Here is a 24,050-nt window from a genome sequence, read left to right on the forward strand (position 1 = left end):
TTGCCGTTAGCCTGCTAAAGCAGGGCTTGGGCAGAGGGTCACTAGAAAGCAGAAAGTTTTGAGGTCTCAGCTCAGGTTCCCACAAAACGAACAAGTTTATCACCGGTCGCTGCCCGGCAAGAGGGTCTGTGGGCAGATTTTTCGCTGATATTTCAAATGTGACTATCCAAAGATCAGAGAACAAAAAAAAAAAAAAAACAAATCAATCCTCATCTGAATAAAAGCGATTTCCATGGCTCGCCAGCACCTCCTACCCTTCTCTCCCAGGTTCAAAGGATGAACAGGGAGTCAGCTCCTTTACTTACCCTGCTGGGAACTAAACCCTTCGTCAAATCACACATTAAAGAAGCTCACTGTGTGCAAAAGACTCTTACGCTAAAACAGTTCCACCCTATACAGTGCAGTCAACACAGTTTGTAACTTAAATTTGCAGCTTGTTCTTTACAAGTGCTTGGCAGAGAATATTTATATTCTTCTGATACCATATAAATAATATTTATACAGCTTAGACATTTTGAGACATGCATTAGACTTTAGGTAGTACATTTTTCTTGATCATATATGCAAATATTACTGCCAATTAAACCGAGCAACCTTATGCTGGACCATGTCTTGCGTTATCCAGGACATTTGATGGTGGCTCCGAATCATCCATGGGAAGGACCAGGCGCGTTCCCCGGATTACAAGTTCATGGTCCCCAAAAGCGAGCTCCCGATCAAGCGCATCTTCTGAGCTGTTTCCCACGAACCGCCGCGACGTGCCGCTGGATGCGACAGAGTCGGTGTTGACGGTGGAATCTCCGTAGGTCAGACTGATGTCCCCGTCGTTCAAAATGAGGTCAGAGTCATCGTCCTTCAGCTGCTCTTGATTCTGCGCAAACAAACAGGAGGAAAGTGCTGTTTACTTCTTCCTGAATCGAAATGTTTGAAATCGCACGGTGGCAGTGAAGGAGCAGATAGAGGCATTGAATCACAGACTCTCCTGCACCATGAGCGTAACCTGATGTGCCACGCACACATCTCTGAGCCCAGGAGACTCACACAACACACTAACTTCTCTGCAGACTGTCTAAAAGGGCTCTCTTGGCTCTTCTTCCTGATGCCCCATGGGGAATGTAGTTTTGAGTCACTTTGACCGGACTAGAACACCGGTGACCACAGGAATGGCATCACCGACCCATCAGAGCCATCTCTGTTTCATGCAGGGAATTGATGCTGATACTTTGCAGCCAGGACAAGAAAACTCCTGCCACGGAGAGCTGCTGCTGCGAGGGCCTCCTGGCACAGCAATGCCCTGAGAGCTGCAGCCCTGCCCAAGAGCCGTGCCAGCACCAGCCACCCGCAGAGCCATGGGAGGCCAAACCTGACCAGCAGACCCAGCTCCTCAAAAAGCACGGGTACACACAGGCTCTGCAGCGGTGGTGGAAGAGGTCACTGCCTATAGGCTCTCCAAAGCTGCTTATCATCTCCCTGCCCCTCTGGGCTGCTCAAACAAGGGCTCTTTACCATTTCAGGAGAAAATCAGCCCCAGTTCAGATGCTGGCAACCTTTTCAGCTGCGTGTGATGCAGCTGAAGGGGCTGCAGGAACAGCTCCACTGCAAGACTGGAAGAAAGCCGGGGATGGGGAAATTGTGAGCTCTGGTGGAAGGACACCCATGACAGCTTCCCCGTGACAGCTTCATTGAGCCAGTCACTGAGGAACCATCATGAATACACCATGAGTCCCTTCATGACCAAACAGTCAGCTGGAAAAGCAAAATGCTCATGGGAATTAGCTCATCCATCAGCCCCAGTATCTGACTTTCCCACAGGCTCCCAGCTCGATGCTGCAGAGCAGCACCCAAAAGCTACACAGAAACGTAAACACGTCAAACTCCACGGACACCGCAACAGAAAGGACACCGATGGACTCACTTCGTACGCCTGCGGACTGGTCAGGCACCGGGCAACAGGCCCACAGCACCCTGGGAGCGTGGTCGTCAGAGGAGGACCGCTGTGTGTCAGCAGAGGCTTTAGATAGCTACAGAGAGGGTTAAGGAAGAAAAGAGGAATAGGGCCGTGTCGGTAAGTCAAGGGGTGGGATGCAGAGGCAGCAGCAAGGGACTCAGTGTCTTGAGGAAATCACCGAAAGGAAAGAAACACAAGTCCCTGGAAGCGCAAAAATTATAGGGACGAGCAACATGAAGGCAACCAAACATGGGGGGACATGAGCAGACCAGGACTTGCTCCTGCTAAGAAAAGGCTTCGCAGCATCACCCATCCCATCATCCTGTGGCTCTCCTGGCAAATCGCTCTTCCACTAGTTCATGGCAAAGCATCCTGGGCTGCCTCAAAAGCAGCGTGGCCAGCAGGTCGAGGGAGGGGATTCTTTCCCTTCCACTCTGTTCTCGTGAGACCCCACCTGCAGTACTGTATTCAGCTCTGGGGCCCCCAACACAAGAAGGACATGGAGCTGTCGGAGTGTGTTCAGAGAAGGCCACCAAGATGATTCAAGGCTGGAGCACCTCTCCTATGAAGACAGGCTGAGAAAGTTGGGGTGGTTCAGCCTGGGGAAGAGAAGGCTCTGGGAGACCTCCTAGCAGCCTTCCAGTACCTAAAGGGGGCCAACAAGAAAGCTGGAGAAGGGCTTTTTACAAGGGTGTGTGGTGATAGGACAAGGGGCAATGGCTTTAAACTGAAAGAGGGGAGATCTCGATTAGATCTAAGGAAGAAATTTTTCACTCTGAGAGTGCTGAGGCACTGGAACAGGTTGCACACAGGAGCTGTGGCTGCCCCATCCCTGGAAGTGTTCAAGGCCAGGTTGGATGAGGCTTTGAGCGACTTGGTCTAGGGGAAGGTGTCCCTGCCCATGGCAGTGGGGTTGGCACTAGATGATCTTTGAGGTCCCTTCCAACCCAAACCCTTCTATGACTCTATGAGGAGGGGCACGGTAGCAAGAGGGCTACAAACGAGAAGACCCCCTGCCCTTCTGCCACAGGGATTGAGGATCCCCCTGGGCTTCCAGCCTTGGAGAGCTCAGCTTTGAACTAAACTACTGCCACGTTCCCACTGACAGTGGGTGGAAATGGTGACTTCTGATAGCCACATGCACAGGGAGGTGCAAATCAAAAACCAGCAGTGTGATGGGAAAGCAATCGCTGGCTCCTCTGCTAAGCGGGGAGTGAGTCACACTCTCAGTAAACAGAGCTGCTCAGGCAGATGGGATATGGCACAGCACGTGCCGACCATGATTCAAGGATACTTGTGATCGAAGTTGTACCACATACGGAAAAGCCAGGCGCTTTCTGCCTTCGTACTCCTCCTCTCGCTCTCCGGGACGCCCTGTGGGACAGCAAAACATTAAACAGCAGCAGGTCAACATGCCAAGACCTTCACCAGCGCCAGGAGCTCCCACAGGGCACCTGGTTATCCCCATGGGGACATAAGAAGACACACAACTTCCCACCCCTTCTTCAGAAGAAACCTCTGGTTTGCAATAAGTATAAGGACGTTCACACCACCACAGGCTGAAGGTGCTTCCAGCACCGCGCTCTGTGTTTAGCAGCGTACAACAGCCTCAGGGAGGTGGTGTCACAGCACAGAGTGACCGTTTTTCTGCTAGAGCCTTCCAGTTTCTGGCCCCAAAAGGACAGGTTTAAGGGGCCTCAGAGCCAGCAGCTGCATCCAGATATCACATTTAATAGTGACTGACAAGTCCAACTTCCATCAAATCTCACCTGAGATTTTTGTATGCAAATAATTCTGTGTTATGGGGACTCTTGACTTCCTTTTAGTCAGAAAATATATAAAACTGTTTGGAGGGGACTATGAATACAATTACGCATTTCACAGAAATTTGGCTTTCAGATTTATGGCTCTAGGATGCCTTTAGCATTTGACACTTTCTCTCCAGGAGGTGAACGGCCCAATAAATGACTCTAAATAAAATGAACCTCCGAGGTGCAGAACCCACGCTGAATTCAATTAGAGCCACAGCCACGGCACAACCGAGCTGTAGATGCACAAATGAGACAGCTCAGGGCTACCAGGCGGGAAAACTCCCGATGCCACAGAGCTCCAGCATTCATCTCAGCATGGCTGGTGGATCCTGGGCTGCCACTTAACTACCCAAAGGAAACTGGGGGGCAAAAGAAAGGTTGAGGGTACCTGTGGGTAAAAGTGGGATGGAAGATGCTGCATAAAATGGGCCGGTAAATGGCATTTCTGTACTGCCCTGGATGCTGGGATGAGGCAGAAAGCCCTCGTGTCATGCACATTTTGATATTTATTTCAGACCCCGCAAGGGAGAGACTGAATTTCTCACGGCAGTAATGTGGACTGACTTAACAGCCCAGTGTTACTTCTGTGCCTTCTTTCAAACTGAACAAAAGCAAGCTTCATTAGAACCACAGAGGACACAGAAAAGCCGTAACTCCCACAGACTGCACTCTTTCACCAGAGGAGCTAAAAACCCTCCTACAGCTGGAAGGGAGCAGAGCACAGGCAGGGGTTTGGGGTTTTTTTTGTACACCACATTCACAGGGTCTCGACATAACCCCTGCAGCGACAAACGCAGGGCAAATTCCCCTAGAGAGGCTGCCCAGCAGCACCGCACTCACCACATTCTCCTGATCCGCATCCACACCAACTCTGCGGAGGAGAAAACAAGCACAGGATTAGGACAAGTAATGCCAGGTGGGTACATGCTGCAGTCCAGGGGCACACGATCTTCCTCTTGTCTTTTAAAACCAAGCACCTTAAGGTAAAAGTGGGACAAGGGAGAGAGGACATGCTGTGCCAGGAGAGCCCCACGCACGCGGCACTCACCGGATATTCAGGCAGGACAGCATGGCCGTGGTGCCCCCGCCAAAAACCCACACCGTAAAAAACACGATGAGGAGCGTTGTGCTGAACATCATCTGCCGGGCGTAGGTGGCCGTGTCGCGGATGGCCAAGGCGAACGCCATGGCTCCTCGCAGCCCTGCCGGGAAGGGACGGGGGAGGAGCTGTGTTAGCCCACGGCACAGGCAGCTGCCCCACCCGGGATTTACATCACACTGCCCCACGGGCAGTCCTGTCCCTCTGATGGGACATCCACCACCGGAGGAGACCACAGTGCTGTAACAGTGACGATTTAAGCTCAAACATATGCTGTGAAAGCTGAGGTTATCATCACAATTTCCCAGCTGAGAAAGGCAAATCCTCCTCCTGCTCCACGCCATACACTCAAGCACATTCCTACATCTTTCATCATTGGATGAAGCTTTGGGCAACCTGGTGTAGTGGAGGGTTTTCCTGCCCATGGCAGGGGGGTTGGAACTAGATGATCTTTGAGGTCCCCTCCAACCCAAACCATTCTATGATTCTATCTCAAAACAAAGACGTTCACACCATGAGCCTAAGGGAGCCCTTTCCTCCCAGCCTCTTCTCCAGACATTGCCCATAAGAGATTTAGAGTTGAATAAGGACTATTTCCAGGCACTCAGGGGCAAGGAAGTGCAGATGGGCCACATGATTGGAGGCAAGGATGCAATAACGTACCGGCGAACATCATCATATGCTGCAAATTTGTTCCAATCTTATTTCTTCTCCCCAAATTCAGTAAAAATGACAGTGGATAAATATTGGCAGCTCTTCCTAGGAAGATAGCAAGCTGTATTTGCACACGTTAAGGAAATGGCTCTTCATATGTCTCCTATCGCATCCCACCTCTGCACACAGCCGATTGCTGCTGCCTGACGGAAACGCTGGGGAGCCTGAGAAACACCGTCCTCTGGATGCAAAGACAGTAACCCAGCTCCACATGCTACAGAAGTAGGGAAGAGCATCGCCACTGCCTCATCAGAGCAAAGTGCCCATTGCAATTCAGAAATATCATACAGAGACAAGCACAAATAAACAAGGGAAATGACGAGAGGGCATGTTAGATGAGAGAGAGGAGAGAAAAACCACCATTTCCCACTGTATGCTCTCCCCTGCCGAGTCCATTTTCCACCCCAAGAATTATTTATCCTCTGCAAAGCTCAAGTTATCACAGCTACCACAACCCCTCTGACATCTCCCAGCATGCCACACTTCACAGCTGGGTTTGAAGCTTTAAGCCAAGTCCCATTCCCAAAGATTATTCAGCAAAATGAAAGCAGCAGCAATTGAGAAAGAAAAGAAGAAACACAACTAATACTCTTTCTGTTTTCATAGCCTGCGAGATACAAGAATCACCAACCCTTCATATTGCTTTTTATCTTTGAAGCTGTGTCTTTTAATACCAGCACCCAGATGGCAAAAATAATCTTGGAGCCAGTATTCAGCGCAGCCTTGAATAATATGGAAAAATGCTTCCAGCTTTTATGTTCTTTCCTGAACATCATGAATTTGCATAAGAGACGTATTTCATGATCTCTCTCATGAATGAGCTATTTCATCAGCGAGTTAGCCAGTTCCTACTGAAAAGGCACAGAACAAAATTTCAATCTAACTACCCAAACGGCATTCCAATGCCTTCGCTCCCTTTACCCCACTGCAGCCCTGCAAAAGCTCATTGGGGAAATTCAGCAGACCCATGTGCCAGCACTGGCAATGATAACAACATTTTCTTTATTGGTATAAACCTGCTTCATTGCAAAGGGTGAAAATAATTGTGCACATCTGAACTGGCTGCCCTGTGATATGAAAAAAATTCCTTCAAAATCCTGTTTTTCCTGAAACATACCACAGCCAATGGTTTGTTTCCGATAGCATCAGCCTGTAAAAGGGGAAATCCTTTCTCATGACATCATTCAGAGGCATCTACTGTAGCTTTAACTGTGCTATTTGACCAAAAAAAACCCCACCTTTTTTCAGGGTCAACCAAATAGAACAGCTGAGAAAAGAGGAAATAAACAGCTATACCAGGAGGTCTCCATTTGCAAAGCCACTCCTGGTGCTTCGGCACCACATCCACGTTGAACGCTGAGTCCCTGCAGCAGATAATTGGAATGCCCATGAAAGGAGACAAGACGGAAGAAAAAAAATCCAAACAGAAAAGCTGGGAAAAGAATCTCCATCTTCTTAAAATAACCAGCAAAGATACCACTACACGAGAGAAATCCCCTTTTAAAAATAAAGCTAGACTGACTGAAAAATGCCCCACGCATTTGAAGGAAAAACACAACTTAGGAATGAGGCACCTCTCCCTTTCTCTTCTTGTCTTATAAGATGGGCTCCAAAGGATACAAAAGCCCCCACGACGAAAGTAGGGTTAAAGACATGGTTCTGGAAGGTGAACAGTGCAAGTCCCATGTAGGAGAAGATGAAGTTTTCTGCCAAGAAATTCAGAAGCTCAAACAACTGAAAGAGAAAAACAAATTAAAAGTGAGTTAGATATAACACAGATTTAACAAGAAAACATGTTAGCCCATCCATCACACAATAAATACTTCTGCAGAAGCAATCCCAGTAGAATCCATCTGTAGAAAGACAGATGCACCTAATTCTGGCTAGAGAGAAAGAAAAAATATCCAGTTTGAAATTCAGAGAGGCTGAAGGGGGCTGAGGAGCTCTCACCTGCTTAGTTCTATGTTGGGACTCTGTAGATAAGTTGTTATAGGTATAATGGGCCTGCGTGATCCCGCAGAAGAGGACAGCCACCACACCTGGGGAGCAGAGCATCACGTTAGACTCCTGGTCATGAAAAGGGAGCTGAGCTGCACCCCAGTAGTGCAGGGGACTTAATGCAATAATCCCAGAACCCAGAATAACTAAACTTCTGAAAGCAGAGGGAGAGCCCTGCCTGCAGTTGATACTGGGAGAAGCAAAACTCAATGGGCTCATGAGCTCTGCAGATCTCCATCCCAGACGCAGGGCTGTGCTGGAGCTTGCCTGTAAAGCCACACGCTTCAGCCAGCAGGAACGTGCTCCAGGACATCAAGAAGAACAAGCCAGTCTCCAGCAGCGGGAACTCCCGAAGTTTGGTGAACTTGGTGACGTTCCAGATGGTTAAGGACAATTTGGAGAGAAGCTGTAGGCTAAGAGCATATCAAATCCAGTTGTGTATCACAGCAACACTACACGGCCTGCCCCTAAAAAGGCTATGGCACTGTCTTTCATTAATTTAGGCAAAAATTACAGAACACTGCATCTGAGTAAGGTGCAGAGCAGCAAAAAAAGTTGTTAAGCAAACACTTGGGGAAAAAAAACACAAAAAGGATATTAAAGCTGTCACAACTCCAGTAGCTGCTCCCATTGCAAAAGATCCACTGAATATCCCCAGGAAGATCCCAATGGACTTGAACATCGCTGTGACATCAAATGTGTGGCTGTTGTCGCCTGCCGGCTGGTATGCAACAATTGAACTGGAAGAGGGAGGAAAAGCACACACAAGAACAAAACTCTCCTTAGTCTGGAGAGAGAGGCACCTCCACAGTGCTACGTGAACTTTGCAAAGTGCTACGACCGCTGCAAACACCGAGCCTGAGAAACCAGGGAGACAAAACCCGAGTCCCACACTGCAGTCCCTCCGCATTCACAGCGTGCAGCAGCAGCACGCTCACCCTGTCCCAGTGACTCTGGGATCCCCTTCGCTCATGGCCAGCTTTCTGCAGCTCAGCCACCCCTCCCAGGAAAGGCTCTGCATTTGCTCCTTCTAGACAGCAGAAAGCACCGGAGCAAAGCCCATCTCCTGCATAACCTCCCGCAAACACATTTGCAAGGTGACAGCCCATCATTTATGATGGCATTTTGGGGGTTCAGCATCAGCTCTATAAAGTCAGGCACTCTGGGACCACAAAGCATTCCAGTGGGAAGCCTGCACTTCTCTGTCGTTTTAATATTGACTCCTTACATTGTTTTCTTCAATATAAACTTACTGAAAACATTAACTTCCTAGTTAGCAATCCCTCGGCTGGCTCTGTTAAAACTCTTGGATGCGAACTTTAAACAGTTGCTCTTTAACCTCCCAAGCTTTGCTGTTACAGAAAGCTACTGTCCCGGGCACACATCCTGCAGCTTTCTCCCTTAACTACACACTGACATTTTTCTGCAATGCTGATGACAGTCCTCCCCTTTCCAACACGTCACGGGTCACTTCCCTTGCTAAACTTCCCTGCTTTTCATACATTTCATTTCTCTGCATTGTCTTTTACACTGCAAGCCACAGATTTGTCCCTGTGATTTAGTTTCTTTCGTCAGTCCCATCCTCTACTTCCCATTCACTGACATGCTCTTATTCTGGGGTTTGGGGTTTTGTTGTGTTTTTTTTTAATTCAGACTGGTTTCATTTCCCCTCCATGACCCACTGTTTGGATGTTGGTTTTGCGTTTTAACCCATTACAGTTTTCCTTCTGTTTTGCTTTTTGTATCACTAACAAGACATTATTGCCAGCTGCCCTTTCTGTGCTTTATTTCCCCTGCCCACGGGGCTCCCCACAGCATTTAGCCCCTGTGAAACCTCCCTTCAGAAGAAGCAGGCAGAGATCCTGTGGCTGCATTTACCCCACTGCTCCCAAACCACAGACTCGGCACCTCACTGCCCACCGACTTTCGGTTCTGGGTTCAATTCCTCTTCATCCTGCAAGCAGCACCCTGCCAACGAGCCAAGCCAGGCCAGGATAGCACAAGGAAGGAACAGAAAGGCACAGATCCTGCTCCCCAAGGACTGGAATGGACATTTGTTCAGGACTGAAAGCAGGGAGGAGAGGAGCCTTGGGGGCATAAACGGTGGAGGAGTCCCAGCCTGGGGCAGCACCAGCCCCCAGCTCCTCATCCTTCTCCAGTGCGGGGATGGTGCTCACAGCGCTCCCTTCACCACGCGCAAGGAGCTGACGGTGCTTCTCCAGGCAATCACTGACCCTGCGCACTCAGACGGCTGCAGCTGGAGTCCCTCTTCAACCCTGGGACGAGGTGGGACCTGCCACCAGCTGTCACCCAGGCAGCAGCTCCTCCATCAACACAGCCCACTCGCCCAGAAATCCCCTGATTCTCTGACTTCCCAAGCCGGTCCTGCACCTTCTAACTGGGGAGCAGGTCTTCTGCTTGTGGGAGCAGAACCGTCCCCGTGTGGTTCCCCCACTTACACCTCTGCTGTGAAACAGGCAAATTTCAAACTAAATTTTAAAAAGAGTGAACCATAAACAGGAGCTCTGGACTGCTCTTGGAGGAGTTCTCCTTCCTGGAGCACAAGAGGACCTCACCTCCTCCTTGCACCCAAAATGTGGTTGTGTCCAAGTGACTCGAGACTATCCTTGAGCTTCCTGCACTGACCGATACCCACCGTGCTGACCAGGGCTGCCCTATGCCGTTACGGTGACCATGAAGACAAAGAACATGGCAAGCTTTAAAATGGGTATGGGTTAACTGCTGAGAAGCCCTTGAGAAGTCAGCATGCTGCTGGGCCGGTCTGCACAAAAGCCTTGCAGCAAAATAACTGCTGGCTGCAGCTCAGAGCTGCTGTTTTGGTGCAAATTATCTTATTTCAGGGAGGCGGGTGGATTGAACTCCGCTTGCAAAAAGAGGAAGGCAGGAAATCAGAGCAACAGCTACAAAGCTGGTACTGAAACAGTGCAAGAGGCAAATCGCCACGCAGGGTGCAATCACCTGTGCGTGCAGAGATCCACCACAAATTTCATTACTCGGATTCTGAAGCCATCCACTCCCACTCAGAACCCCCCAGCAGAGGCTGGAAGACCCCGTCTCCTCCCCACTCAGGATCACATCTTAAACATGACCTGGCTGTGCAGCAATTACTCTCGCACCAGCAGTGACACATCCAGCATAAAAGCCTGAATGAGCAATACAAACAGTTCCAGAAACCTCAACAGAAACATTCAATTCAGTAAATACAACTCCTGCGGGTGGCGATACGCAGCTCACAATATGCTACTTGCTGCCTCCACCTCAGTAAAACCCACGCAACCAGCACGCCGGAGTGACAAGTATTCCAGAAATATTTTCTGCACTAGTCTTAGCTATACGTTAACCTGTCACCATTGCAGATATTATATATTTCCAAACAAATTCCCATGATGACAACACAGTGAAAATGAAGATAAAATATGTCCTACATGCAGAGGACATAAAATATTGAAGAATATAAAACATTCTTTAGAAAGCCAGCAAGGTTCCCATGTGTTCAGTCCAGGGTATTAAGTCCAGCTGTAAGGAATACCATCTTCTTGATGCACAGAAGTGGGGAGAGAAAGGAAACAGCTGCTTTACCAACTACTTCCACCTAAACAAAAGCAGGTATTTGTGGATGGGAAGGAAGGCAAGCAGGAGCAAAGTCACCTGTGAGGGGTTTCAGTGAGTTCCTGTGGCTGAAAAGCAGCCACGATGCTTTTTACGCTTCAGAGGGACATAAAAACTTCCTTCTGGCAGGGTCAACCTGCCATAAAAGCAAAACAAAACTATCCATCATGCAGGGGGAAGTTGTAAGGACAACCTGCAATCCCAACGAGCAGGTGCATCTGAAGGCCACTACATCTTATGGGGACGCATTATGGAAATCTGGTCTTGCAAATATCGATGCTCCTATTTTACAGGAGCAAGGCCAGGTGCCCCTCCCCCCCCGCAGTGCCTGACATGTAACATACATAACAATTAAAAAAAAAAAAAACAGAACACACTTACGAAGACAGCACTATGGCGACGGCATCATTGAGGACGCTTTCGCCAAAGAGAAGGGCATACAGCTCAACATCAACCTGGAGTTCATGGAATATGGCAAGAACAGTCACTGACAAATAGAAAAATAGAGAGACATTTAAAAAGGTGCCATTACTTTGGTGTAATCAAAGACAAAACACTTCTTTTTAGGAAGCTGCCTTCCTGCACATCTGTGCCACTCTGCTGCGATGGTGCCGGCTGCTCCCTGTGCTTCCTCTGATAGCCCTGTCCTTTAAGATTTGGATTTGCTTTATCATGTCCCTCCTCCTCCTTTTATTACAAGTCATCCGAGGCATTAGGTCTAGTAAGTCTTTCATGGGGAGACGTGAGCAAACTCTGCTCTGAGCTTGTGGGATGGACCATGGTACCATGCTGGCATGAGCCATCCAGCTTTTGGGATGCTATTAGTTCAGAGCATCAGGGAGAGCCTTCCTCCACCTGCAGAAGGCCAGGAGGATGCAGGCTTGTCCTTCCATTCCTGATACTCCAAGAGAAATCCTCAGATTCAACACAGGTTGACACGCCGGAAATGCCAGCACAGATGTGTTAACATTTCAGACTTAACTGGAAAAAGCCAGGCATCGGCTCAAACCCCACGTGGGGGTTTCCTGTGATTTACAGCCACGTGGCAGAGATCAGAGTACCCTCAAGCTCTTTTGCAATACAACAGCTCCAAGAAGATAACAAAAACGCAGCAGGTTTTGCGTATCTGCCTTGCAAAAATACCACATCATCTAAAGCAAGCGAGATGTAACACATGGTGCCTCACGCACAGCTCCGTCTGCTGCGGAGGGCTGAGCTAATTCCAATCAACTTCTCTGAAAGTCCTTTAAAGCAGCTCATCTGCACACAGAGAAGGGAATTTAACCCATTTACACTTCATTTTTATCTGTGAAATCTTCTTACTCCTATTTCTAAGCCTGAAGAAGGGGCACAACACCAACAGCTCGTCTACAGCGTTTCTAAGCATTACTTCTACCTGTGGTCCTTGCCTGGCCTCTGCCCATCTGCCATCAGACCTATCACACCGCCGTCACATCTGCGAGGTGCTCCCTGCTTTGCAAAAACGTCCCCCCTCTCAGTGTTGACACCCCAGCTAAGTTACAGCAAGGATGCTCAACCTCCCAGCCACAGGGGAACAGCTCCCCACTAAATGAACCAGTGGCCTGAACAAACATCCATCCAAGATACTCTCAGAGAAGCTGGTAAATCATTTTAGCTTATTCTTTAAGGTTTTTTTTTTAAATAAAAATATCAGCAGTAATAGCCACACCACCACCACCTGACAAATCTTAGGGAAACATAAAAAAGAAATTATTAACAACTCATGGGGAATGCACATCTCACATCTCCACCTGGCAGACAGATGTGGCTACTGCCACATTACGCTGCAGGTTATGTTCTGCAGCGTTGCTCTTGCATCTATGCTTATACATACATTGCTCCTCATTTTGCCTTTGAAAACAGAAATAACTCTTTGTTAAGATGAGCAGGTAAAAATCCCAATTCATTTCAAAAGGGCAGAAGACTTGGCTTATCCACATGTGCAACTCCTCCCTTCCAAGCAAACCTGACCAATATCTGCGTTTAAAAAGATCCCAAGCTACTGCAACATTGGGAAGAGAGTGATGCTGCCACTCCCCAGCCCCACCACGCTCATCTCAAACATGGTAGCCAGTCTGCACAGGAAGACATTCAAGCCCTGTTCAGCAAAGGGCAGGAGGAGATAGAGGACTTTTTGTGGTAAGATGTTTTCAGGTGAAGTTGGAACATGCAAACAAACAGCTACGGTGTAAAAGCAATTGTGAACTAAGTAAAATTCAGTTGGACAAGGCATGTTCTTGATAGTTCTGATTTATAAAGTGCATCAATAGACCAAGATGTCACTACTGTCCTCAGTGCTGCTCGTTAAGATCAATTTTCAATTAGATTAGCAACTTTCAAATCTCACTTGAACGGAAGTGGAAAAAAATCGCTAAACTAACTAAAACTATCAGCTGAACCCTCCCCACATTACACATCTTGTTCTGTATCAGCCTTTGGCACAGAATGGTAGAGACACAGCGGACCTGTCCCAAAACCCAGCAAAGTCGAGAGAGAGACTGTCTAGGACTTCACTGCAAACAAAGATTCAGGAAAGCAGAGGTTTGGAAGATATATGACACGTAACTGGAAGGAAATAAAAAGGCATGGAGACAAATCCGACCTCTAAGAATGTCACAAATAAATTAAACTCCAAAATTCAGGAGGAGGGAACTTGCAGGGGTTTCAGACTTTCTTTTGCTCTTTGCCACAATTCAAATTAGATCAAATAGGTAAAATGAGGGAAAAAAAATAACTATCTAACATACCTGGGTCAGTAGCTGATACGATGGCACCGAAAAGGAGGCAGTCAGTGAAGTAGAAGTCTCCCCCGAGCTGCCCAGTGACTTTCATGAGCGCCACGCAGCCGTACACGACAGAGCTGGTGATTAGAAGAGGCAATTACTCATCTCTGCAGTGCATTAAAACAACACTCAAACAGGCTTGATTCCCTTGAATTTGCCAGATTAACCTCTAAAGTTATCCAAACGCAGGAACACCGAAGAACTGTACCGCATGAGCTGAGCCTGGTGATACCCCAGCATCGCACACACCACAGCACCCACCACACCGGAGGACAAACACGGTGCTGGAGAGGAACCAGGACCACAACTCCGCCATGAGCATAACATGGCTAAGGAAAATCAGCAGCCAGGCTCACGGGGTCTCGCAATCACTTTGCGGTGTTTCACATTAACACGTTTCAGCAGAGTGACCTTGGCCTGACTTTGAAATGGCTGAAACTTTCAGCGAGGAACAGATAATGTGGATGCTGAGTTTGCCTGAATCCACCGGACTCTCCCGTGGAAAACACCCTACGCCAGCCTGCACGCTACTATTCAGAGCAGGAATCATCCAGCTCCCTCTGTGCAGAGGGATGATTTGAAACACAATCTGTCCCCAACTAGGCACCTGCTTCCAGCAAGTAAGGACAGGACGTGCATTTATCTGATCCTGCGCTCTACTCGTGTCTCACACTTGTTAGGGCTGTGCTTTCAAAAATTTGAAGTTGCTGACTGTTTTTTCAGGACGCTATTCAGAGAAGCGTGACACTTTCCTCGCCATGAATATAACTATTCTGTATGGGACGCTAAGAAAGCGCTATGCGACTAGACAGCAGTCACTGTCCACACAGAGAAAGTCTGGAGAGTAAACAGTATTATTTGCCGTTGCTGAGCAGTGAGAGCAGAGATCCCGTGTGATCTTTCAGGGCTGGCATTTGCAGCCACAGATCCAGGCTCAGAGTGTTGCCTCTGAGCACAGCCCAGACCCCTGCAGAAGAACCACACCAGATCCAACTACTCACCCGATCACCAGGCAGGAAATTGCAGTGCCGAGAAAAGCGTATGCTAGGATGGATCCCAAGTTTCTGAAGAAATGCCTCTAGAAAGAGGATAAAAAAAAAGAAACCAACTGAATTATATTTTGCTAACAATTTATTTCAAGCCTCCACAGGCACCCACACAGTGTCCGTAGCAGCTTGCACCTAGCTCAGACGCCACGAGCTGGGCAAGCACGGCAGAACAGTGCCCAGCACAGCAGTGTACACCACCAGATGTTAATGCAGCACTAATAAATATGGATATATCATTTTCTTGCACCTGTGTATTTAACAAGGTGCTGTTCCGAGTCCTGGGAACCGATTTCCTAACCCAGCAGTATTCCTCCTTCCTTCTCCCACAAACTAAACAGGATCATTTTCCTCTCCTTCCAAATCAGCATTTCAGAGAGTGGCTGCTTTCCAAAACTTTCCCACCCTCCTACGTGTTTTGAAAGCACGGGTGGCTGAAACGGCCCGGGTGACCTCAAAAACCCCTGCGCAAACCCACACTGGAAACAGTTGAAGTCGCTGACCCTTCCCGGAGCAGAGGGATGGACGAGGCTGGCTGGGGCACTCTCAGCCCTGAATCCTACAGTCCTGCATGTACTGGGGAAAACCATACCCAGCTCCACAGCCTGGGTCTGCTGAGCAAGCATTAAAGCACTCTCAAGTATTAAAAATGCTCTGGAGGCAGAGAAAATAAAAATGTAGGTGCTGTAAAGACACGTACCCTTTTCAAGCTGTAGCCTGCATAAAATATAATTGGAGGAAGCAAAATGTTGAAAAATACTTCAGGATCAAAAGTCACCTGTTAAGACAAAAAAAAAAAAAAAAGAAAAAGCAAGCAATAAAATGGTTTGTTAAAACTTTGCAAGACAAAACACAAATAAGAACGCCATATAAAATTTATGGAGGAAACCCTGTACCCCTGCCAGATGAAATGCTGCCGCGTGAAGGCTGAGGATGTGTCTGGAATCTTTTGGAGACACAGCCCAGAGTCTAAACAGCTCAAATTAAGATCAGCTGAAACTAGAGTTTCATTACATTGTGTTCGACTTACTTACAATTTATAGCTGATCACAATCTGACTGAAGTTAAAATAAATAAATAAATGAAATAAAATCACTTAATCCAGCAGATACCAGACCCATCCCCATGGAGGGAGCGGGGAGCATTGCTCACCCCTCCAGTCGCCCACTCCCTTACCTTTCTCAGCATCTCATTATCCTGGACGTTATTGAGCTCCTGGGCGCTGATTTCCCCCTTCAGGGTGTACTCATAGTACTTTCCGCTGACGTTCACGAGCAGCGTGGCGGGACTGGTCTGCACTTGGCAGCTCAGCGTCACGTTGTTGACATCACTGGGGACGTGGATGCCGTAGCGCAGGACCACGCCGACGAGGACCCCTGGGGAGGGACACATGTCGGTGAGAGGAGCCACAGCAAACTCCCAGGACAATCTCTTTGAGTACAGATGCAGCATCAGGCACGCCAGGATCCTGACTCTCTGCTCCGCTGCTGAGCACAACCACCATCCAAATAACTGCCTGAGTGACACTGAATTATCCGCATCCTCCCATGAGCCATGCAAATGCTCCATGCTCGTGCGGACTTTCTACCATCAGGCATGAACTGGTCCAAAGGCTTTTAATTATCCAGCGATCAGCCAGACCCTCGCTCTAGTGCAGTGAACAGCTGACACTGAGGGCACGCTGGTTTTCTTAGGGTGAGCACCCTGACATTGCTGGCACACAGCTGGGGACCTGGGCAAGGCGCTGCTCATGTGTGCCCAAACTATGCACATTGCACCTGGAAACCAGATGGCATCACTTTTTGACACTACAGAAATACATTAAACCCTTCATTTCTGTAAGGGATTAAAAAAGGTGCCAAGCAACCATCAGAAACGCTTTGAGGACAGTGAACATCCTTCGTAAGACGCTGCAGCACCGTACAGCCTCCTCCTGCACCAGTAAGCTTCCACAGCACACAGCAGCGATCTCATTTTATAAAAAACATGGAAGTTTTGCCTTCCAGGATGATGTCTGCTCCTCGCCCCCTCCAAGCTTCAGCTCTGCACCATGCGCAGCAGTCGCGGGGCAGCCCCACGAGCCAACACTGCCTCCGGCTCAGCTGCTGCGCAGGGGCACGGTGGGGTGAATTCTCAAGTCAGCAACTTACATGGCACTTTTCATTTGCAGCACAGCGGATGAGCTGCCCTCTGAGGACTCACATCCAGGATAACGGCATTCACATGGTGCAGGCTCCACCGGCTCCTTCTCACCCGCCCGGTGTGCCGAGTGCTCTCCCGGCAGAGCTTTTTGACATCTGCAGGCTGGGGAGGAGGGATGTCCCACAAGACACCTTTCCACGTAGCCTTCAGCACAAAAGGGTGTGGAAACTCCTTGATTAAGGCAGCGCTGAGCCACCGCAGAAATCCTGGATCTTAACCCCATCTCCGAACCACGCATTTATGAAAAGCTTTCAGACACGTGGGAACTAAACAGAGACCAAAACACTCAAAAGGCTTCTCCATTTGCCTCCCAGGACACTCCTGCTTCTTTACTGTTGCCTTAATTAAAATCTTGCTCTGTACTTTCCTACAAGCAGGGCATAAACCCGACTGAAGGGAACACCAAACTCTTCCTCTGATACCATCTCATGGGAGCAGAGCCTGGACAGGAGCTGTGCCGCAGCTGGGCAGGAGGCTGCAGGACCCTGGCACATACAGTGTCCCCTGCAGCCAGCTCCCAATCTGCCACACAGTTTTTGCCTTCTCTTCCCTTGACAGCAGTTTTCCAGGACAACATTTGCTCCTTTTGCCGACGACCAGAAGAAAAGCCCCCACCTCCCATCCCAGGGGATGTCATGCACAGCAGGACCACCAAAGCACGCATCCAGGCCACGAGCAAAGGCAGAAGAATTGGCTGCAAACAGACTCACTGCTGCTAACTCCAGTTAGTGTGTCACACAAGTGACACAGACGGCTCATCTCAAGGACCAGGCTGATGGACTCAGGAGCTACATCCAAAACCCAGTCCCTGGTCTAATACAGCACCTCTGCAGCACAGCTGAGCTGCTCTCGCAAAGCTACCGATGCTTTTAAGCCATGCACGGTCGACCACTTGCTCACCATATGCTTTGGGCTTTATCCAGCACAGCCCCAGTGGTGCAGAATTGCCCCAACAGGAGCAGGAAAGGTCCCTCTTGGTGCACAACCAGGCACGGCCAGCTCCAGTAAGAGCTGCTTCAGGGAACGTCGCACTGTGCAGAGCATCTGAGAGCTGCCTTTACACCAGCATCATTAACGGGACACCAAAGAGGAAGCCTTTTGCTTACTTTTCTGCTAGGCTCTTTGTTCCTGTTATCTTCCAGTGCTCCCGAAATAAAAAGTATGGAAATGAAGGCAAGGATGTCAAGAACGACGAGATGCCACAGCACATCTTTACGTGAGCATGTGGCAGCAGGGTGCATGGCACCACAGCATCGGGACAAACACCCAGGTTTCCTTTCACCCAGGAGATGATGACGCCTGAGGTACCACAGGAGACAACCAAAACTCTTCACTGGGATGAAGCAAGCTTCAGAGGGTTATTTACACCTGCTTACAACTACTAAGCAGCTTTTAACAGTTACAGTGAGAATCCAAGTGAAAGGGAGGAAAGCCAGACCTGAGACCTCATTTTCCACCTTCCCTTGCATCTGCTCCTCCAATCCTACGGAGCAGGCAGCACCAGGTACACTGTGCTCTGCACCCCTCCAGACCTACCTGGGGTGGCTTTTAAAAGGTCTTTTTTTAAAAGAAAAGTTGATTTTAGAGCTTCACGCAGGAGTCGGAAACCTCCAGCAGCAGTAGCTGCTTGTCTTTTCTCAGCTGGAAACTCATCCAGCAACCCCTTTAAATGCCTGGGCTCAGCACTTGGAGATGAGAGGCTCTGCAGGAGGAAGGAGGGATGGACTGACGGACATTGCTGCTGGGAATTCAGAAGGGATCCTGGCTCACTCGCCTCTCAGTTCTTAATCCCTGTCCCAAAGCGGCGCTACATCGATAGCACCCCTGCTCGTCCTCGCCATCTCGCCTAGCCGGGCAGCTGTTCCTGGCCCCATGTGCCGGCTCTGGCCACAGACGAATTCCCACTCTGCCCAGGAATGGGATAAAGGGACAGAAAAACCTACAATATCTAACCTACATAAACCAAGACCACTGTGCTTGGGGGTCCCAAAATCAGGCATTTTATTTTTCCCCGTAACAGCTCCCAGAGCTCTCTGGACCAGGGCAGTAAAAAGATGCCCACATGCAAATACACACCCACACAAAGAGCTCCTGGGCACTGAGTGTGAACCAGCCAGCACCACGCCAGTGGCTCCCGACCCAGAAGAGATCCCATCAGAGTTATTTACAGGGAAAACACGCTGCTGCTCTGCTTAAAGCCAACTATCTGCCAACACGCAGATGACCCCACCACCGGCCCCTCCTGCCCAACACTGGATCTCTAATCAACCCTCCCCACCTAACTTTGCTCGCTGGAGGAACCTGGGACAAACCCAACTCGGATGTCATGGTTTTTCAGACACCAAACCCAGTCCTGGGCTCAGGCTACCTGGACCAAGCCCAAGGGACTGTGTAGGTCCTCCTGGTTCTCACTGTCTTGGGAAATGTTTCAAACTCTCAGCGCTCGAAGGGCCATCCTAGCAGCAACCTGTGAGCCGCTCCGCCAGTATCGACATGCTTCTGTAGCTGAAAGTTTTACAAAACTGAGCCCTGGGAGGGAGCAGAGAGGAGGGAACCTGACACCGAGGAAGCTTGCAAGCTTCTCTACTAGAAGCTAAAGGCAAAGCTGGTAAATTAATTGAGTTCTTTTATGCAAAGTGCAAGAGATTATTTTCATTGCATTTCTCCCAACTTCATTAAAAGAACAAAAGCCCATGGGCTTTTTTTTTTTTTTTAGGTGCTGTTGAACATTTCCGAGGTAAGGTTTTAAATGAAGACTAATATATTACCATCTGGGCACTTAACAACAATGGAAGCACACGAGATCCTCAGGCAAGCATTAATCTGGACACCAAAAGGAAAAGAAAAACGTAGTGAGCAACTGAAGACATCCTGACAACAGGCAATTTAGGCGCACGCAATCCGGGGGCCAAGTGGGAACGAGTACAAGGAAACTAAACTTCTGGAGAACCTCCTGCCACGTTCACCATCAGCCCCCGAGAAGAACTGAAACAAGATTGTTCATTTAATCGTCCTAAATGTTGAGTACCTCAGATGTGGGAACCTCATTTTAAACACTGAAATGATGTTTAAGGGCTACTAAACACCGACTGTCTGTCACCACGAAGTGACTCCAGCCTGTGTCCAGCTCTTGAACATCAGCTCCGAGCCGACAGTGTGATTTGTAAGACACAAATCCACCCGGAGCGAGAGCTTATAACTTACAGTAAAAACACAGAGACCAAGGAAACTCTGATGTATTTTGGCAAGAAGAGATGTATGCAAAAGTTTTATTTGACGTAGCTGTTGGTTGTGGTTTTTTTTCAATCAGAAAAAGACAAGCTTTTACAAATTGCTTCTCTTGCCCAGGTTTCAAGGTCTGTTTTGCAGCCTGCCTGCTGCAGCACTTCCACATTTTCAGTGGACTTCCCCGGGGCTGAAAGCATCGCGGGGGGCTGAAAGCATCACGGGGGACCGGGGACGGCGAAGCAGAAGCGGTACTTGCTTTGCTCCCTGCAGCTTTTAAGTTGTTGCTGTAAAACAACAGCATCTCACCACTCCTTGGGAAATTACACATCCCATCCCTTTTCCTATGGCAGCTGTCACAACCTGAGAAGCAAATGCCAAAAGCCTTGATAGCAAGGAAAAACCCGGGATCTTCTGCATGACCAGATGGGTGACATCACCGATTTTGCCAGCAATTCTCTAAGCACAGTCTGCAAAAGAGCAGACAGAAAAGATGCATTTTGCAGATCAGCAGGAGACTGAAATGACCCGGGTTGTCCTCTGAGATCAAGGGGAGCACTCAGGTGGGTCAGGGAGAATGGAGGACCAAGAAGAAGAAAACTCCAGGAGAAGAAGAACAAGGTTAAGGGCAAGTTTGAAGGCATGAAAGGAATAAAAGTCCATGCATCAGTGAGCTCCAGGGCAGCAGGAGAAAGAAGACTTTCTGTGCTGGAAGCATGCGCTGCCACAGCACAGCTCCCATCCCGGAGAGGTGACCACCCCTGCCCCAGCAGAAGGCCAGCAACGCCTGCACCCATCTCAGCCATGGATTGCAGGAATCTGAAAAGGCAGACCAGTACTTTGTGCCTCTGGGCTGATGCAAGTGCCTCCACCCCTTCGTTTGGAAGGACGCTTCCAATGAACTAAAACTTAGGATCACAAAAGCCAAGGGCCCAAACAGGTCAAAGTCACAGCCTTCGGAGCAAAGCCTTCTGCTGAGTGGGGGAAGCGGCCATGTTGCTGCTCTGACCAAGCTTGGTCGCACATCACCCACAACCAGCAAGGGCAAGGATGGCACAGAGAAGAGATGCTAACCACAGCACTCAGCACAAGACACCTTTTCAATCCTAAACTCAACAAATCTTGTCTAGATAAGGATCCACAGCCAGGTTAATCACTCCCCCAGCACCACTCCCAGTTGGCTGAACTCCAAGTCACGCTAGATAACCCGGGCAGAGCCACATATGGCATCACCGTACAGTGGTTCAGGCGACTTCACGAGGCCACGTCAACCTCAGTAAATCACAGGCCACCATTAAAATCCAACCAGCTACGGACCCACTCCCCTGACCCATGGCCTCGCTCCACTTCTTGTGGGGACACACGCGAGGCACCCCACCAAGAGGTTCTGTCGCAGCGAGAGGAGGAACGTCAAAAGCAGGACCTCACACGCACAGGTCCCCGAGCAGCAGGACACAAGGCTGCTGGCCCTGCAGGTCCCTGAGCATGGCCAAGGGTGGGAGCACCTCCCAAACAGCCTCTCCATTCTTCTTGGACAGCTTCTGGAAATTCCGGCGCTCTAAATGTAGGGTGGAAACACAACCTCTGGCCCCGGCATGCGGGACCAAAGGCTTCTGACCAGACCAGTGCAAAGTCTGTCCCATGCTGCCCCCAGTCCCCACTCTGAGCCCTGGAGCGGGTCAGCAGGACTCGCTGGTGCCCGGTGACATGGTTTCAAGGCCACTTGGCATGTGGTAGCCCCTGACCCTGCCAGCTTCACCAGTGCTGCAGGTGACCTGTGAGGCCTCCTGAGAAAACCCAACTGGTTCCTCACTGCCTGGGATTTTGGAGTAATGCCACCCTCGAGATCCCCCGATATCTGGGCTTTGGGAAACAACCATCCCTCCCTCCAGCAACACCCACACAACGCCCCGCACGGGGCGAGGCGGGACGGGGCACACAGCCCGGCTGTCCCGGCAGGACGGGAGCGTCTGGCTGCGGCAGGGAGGGGATGCGGATGTCCTCCCGGATCCCCGCACCCCTTGGCCCACGGGGGTGCCCACGAAATCAGCCCTGCCGAGCCCCTTTGCGGGGAGCCGGTGGTGCCGTGGGAGGGGGCGGCTGCAGAGGGTGCTCCAGGCGGCCCAGCGCAGAGCCGGGACTGGTTTGGATGGGGCTCCCGGGGCCGCTCCCGCTCTTCCCGCATCACGCGGGTTTCCCACGGAGGCGGGGGGGAAGGGGGGCGCGCGCGGGGGTGCCGGCGCCCCTCACCGTAGATCATGGCGAGGCCGGTCTCGTGCAGGAAGCGGGCTCGGCGGTGCTTGAAGAGCCAGATGGTGAGGATGGTGAGGGTGAGCAGCAGGATGAAGACGAGCAGGTTGGCGCTGTCCTGCCGGTGACTCTCCTCCGCCGCCTTCTCCGACACGATCTCCTCCTCCAGCGCCCCGGGACGCGCCGCCACTACCTCCCCGCCCGCCACCCCCCGCGCCCACAGCCCCGCCGCCGCCGCCAGCACCGGCCCCGGCCCCGCCATCGCCCCGGCACCGGCCCGGCCCCGCCGCTACCAGGAAGCGGCGCTGGGCGCAGGCGCTGCGGGGCGGGGACAGCGCTGCCGGGAGCCCGGATAGGGACGGGGCTGGGGCGGGAGAGCCCTGCCGCCGTGCCGGGGGAGAAGTTTGCGGTGGAGAAAAGGGGAATTTTTTTTTTTTTTTTTTAAGCCAGCAGAGGAGCAGAGCGGGGGCGGGTGGAATGAGGCGGGTGCTTGGAAGCTGGCGAAGGGGAAAGCGGGTTGCAAGCGAGCAGAGAAGGGTTTGCAAGAGGAAGGGTTGCCTGGGTGTGCAGGGGGCTGCAGGCTTGCAAAGGGGCGTCGGGGAAAGAGGGCTGCAAGGAAAGGCTTGCAGGAGTGCTGGGAAAGGGGTTGCAAGGGTGTGAAAAGTGGGTTGCGATAGGGAGGGCGGCCAGAATGCAAGGGGGTTCGCAAGAGGAAAAGAAATTCCCAAAACAGACTTGCTGCAGGGAAGAAGTTTTGCAGAGGCCTTGGCTTTGCACAGCCACGCTCAGGAGCGCTGGGGGCCGATGGGCGTGTTGTGCGTGGGGTGCTCGGGAGGGGTGTGCTGCTCCCCTCCCCTGCCCTGGGCTCCCGGGGCCCAGGGCCCTGCGCCTGGGGCCGGCAGCAGCCCACGCTGGTCCCCAGAGCTGGGGCTGGTGGGGAGGATCCTGGAGGCTGGTGGTGCCTTCCCATCGTGGAAGGTGTCGGGAGCTGTGATCAGCCCCAAGGTGGAATCAGGGTAAACTTCCCACCCTGCTTACCGAGAAACTGGGGAGGATTCATGCAGCCAGTGGGTGCAATAAATGCCACAGTGATCAGCATAAAGGTGATTTGTAGAAAACACCCTCAAAGAATTGCTTTCGTGCCTGTTATCTTTGTGCCTTGGAGGCATGGAGGACCAGGATGCTTGGCCGTGTGGAACAGTCTGGTTTCCTTGCTTTGCTCCAGGCCTTGCTCGGCCCGGGGTTGGGGCGTCTGTTCCTGCACGTGCTATGCATTCCCTGACGCCGTTTCTACTAGCACCAGTTCCTCAAGCTTTGAGGTTA

The 24,050-nt window shown here is 50.4% G+C and overlaps 1 protein-coding gene across 1 annotated transcript; it reads right to left on the reverse strand.

Annotated features, from left to right (window-relative positions):
• Nucleotides 1–288: 288 nt before the first annotated feature.
• Nucleotides 289–22,989, reverse strand: SLC9A6 (solute carrier family 9 member A6). Its single transcript, XM_086619468.1, has 16 exons — nucleotides 22,728–22,989; nucleotides 16,227–16,426; nucleotides 15,751–15,828; nucleotides 15,006–15,082; nucleotides 13,969–14,081; nucleotides 11,582–11,687; nucleotides 8,169–8,310; nucleotides 7,838–7,943; nucleotides 7,523–7,611; nucleotides 7,193–7,306; nucleotides 5,522–5,633; nucleotides 4,808–4,961; nucleotides 4,600–4,630; nucleotides 3,243–3,322; nucleotides 1,916–2,021; nucleotides 289–871 (listed from the first exon to the last, which is right to left on the reverse strand). The coding sequence occupies exons 1-16, from the start codon at nucleotides 22,987–22,989 to the stop codon at nucleotides 596–598; spliced, it is 2,046 nt and encodes a 681-aa protein (XP_086475594.1). The 3' UTR covers nucleotides 289–595.
• Between the last annotated feature and the right edge of the window lie 1,061 nt (nucleotides 22,990–24,050).

Source organism: Tauraco erythrolophus, chromosome 13, assembly GCF_009769465.1.
Source record: "Tauraco erythrolophus isolate bTauEry1 chromosome 13, bTauEry1.pri, whole genome shotgun sequence".
Taxonomy (NCBI): domain Eukaryota; kingdom Metazoa; phylum Chordata; class Aves; order Musophagiformes; family Musophagidae; genus Tauraco; species Tauraco erythrolophus.

Coding starts and splice junctions, on each gene's coding strand:
- SLC9A6 (XM_086619468.1), bottom strand. CDS start 22,989: ATGGCGGGGCCGGGGCCGGTGCTGGCGGCGGCGGCGGGGCTGTGGGCG. Junction 7,612..7,837: donor TGAAGCGTGTGGCTTTACAG/GCAAGCTCCAGC, acceptor TCTGCTCCCCAG/GTGTGGTGGCTGTCCTCTTC. Junction 5,634..7,192: donor CTTTCGTCGTGGGGGCTTTT/GTATCCTTTGGA, acceptor GTGCAAATACAG/CTTGCTATCTTCCTAGGAAG.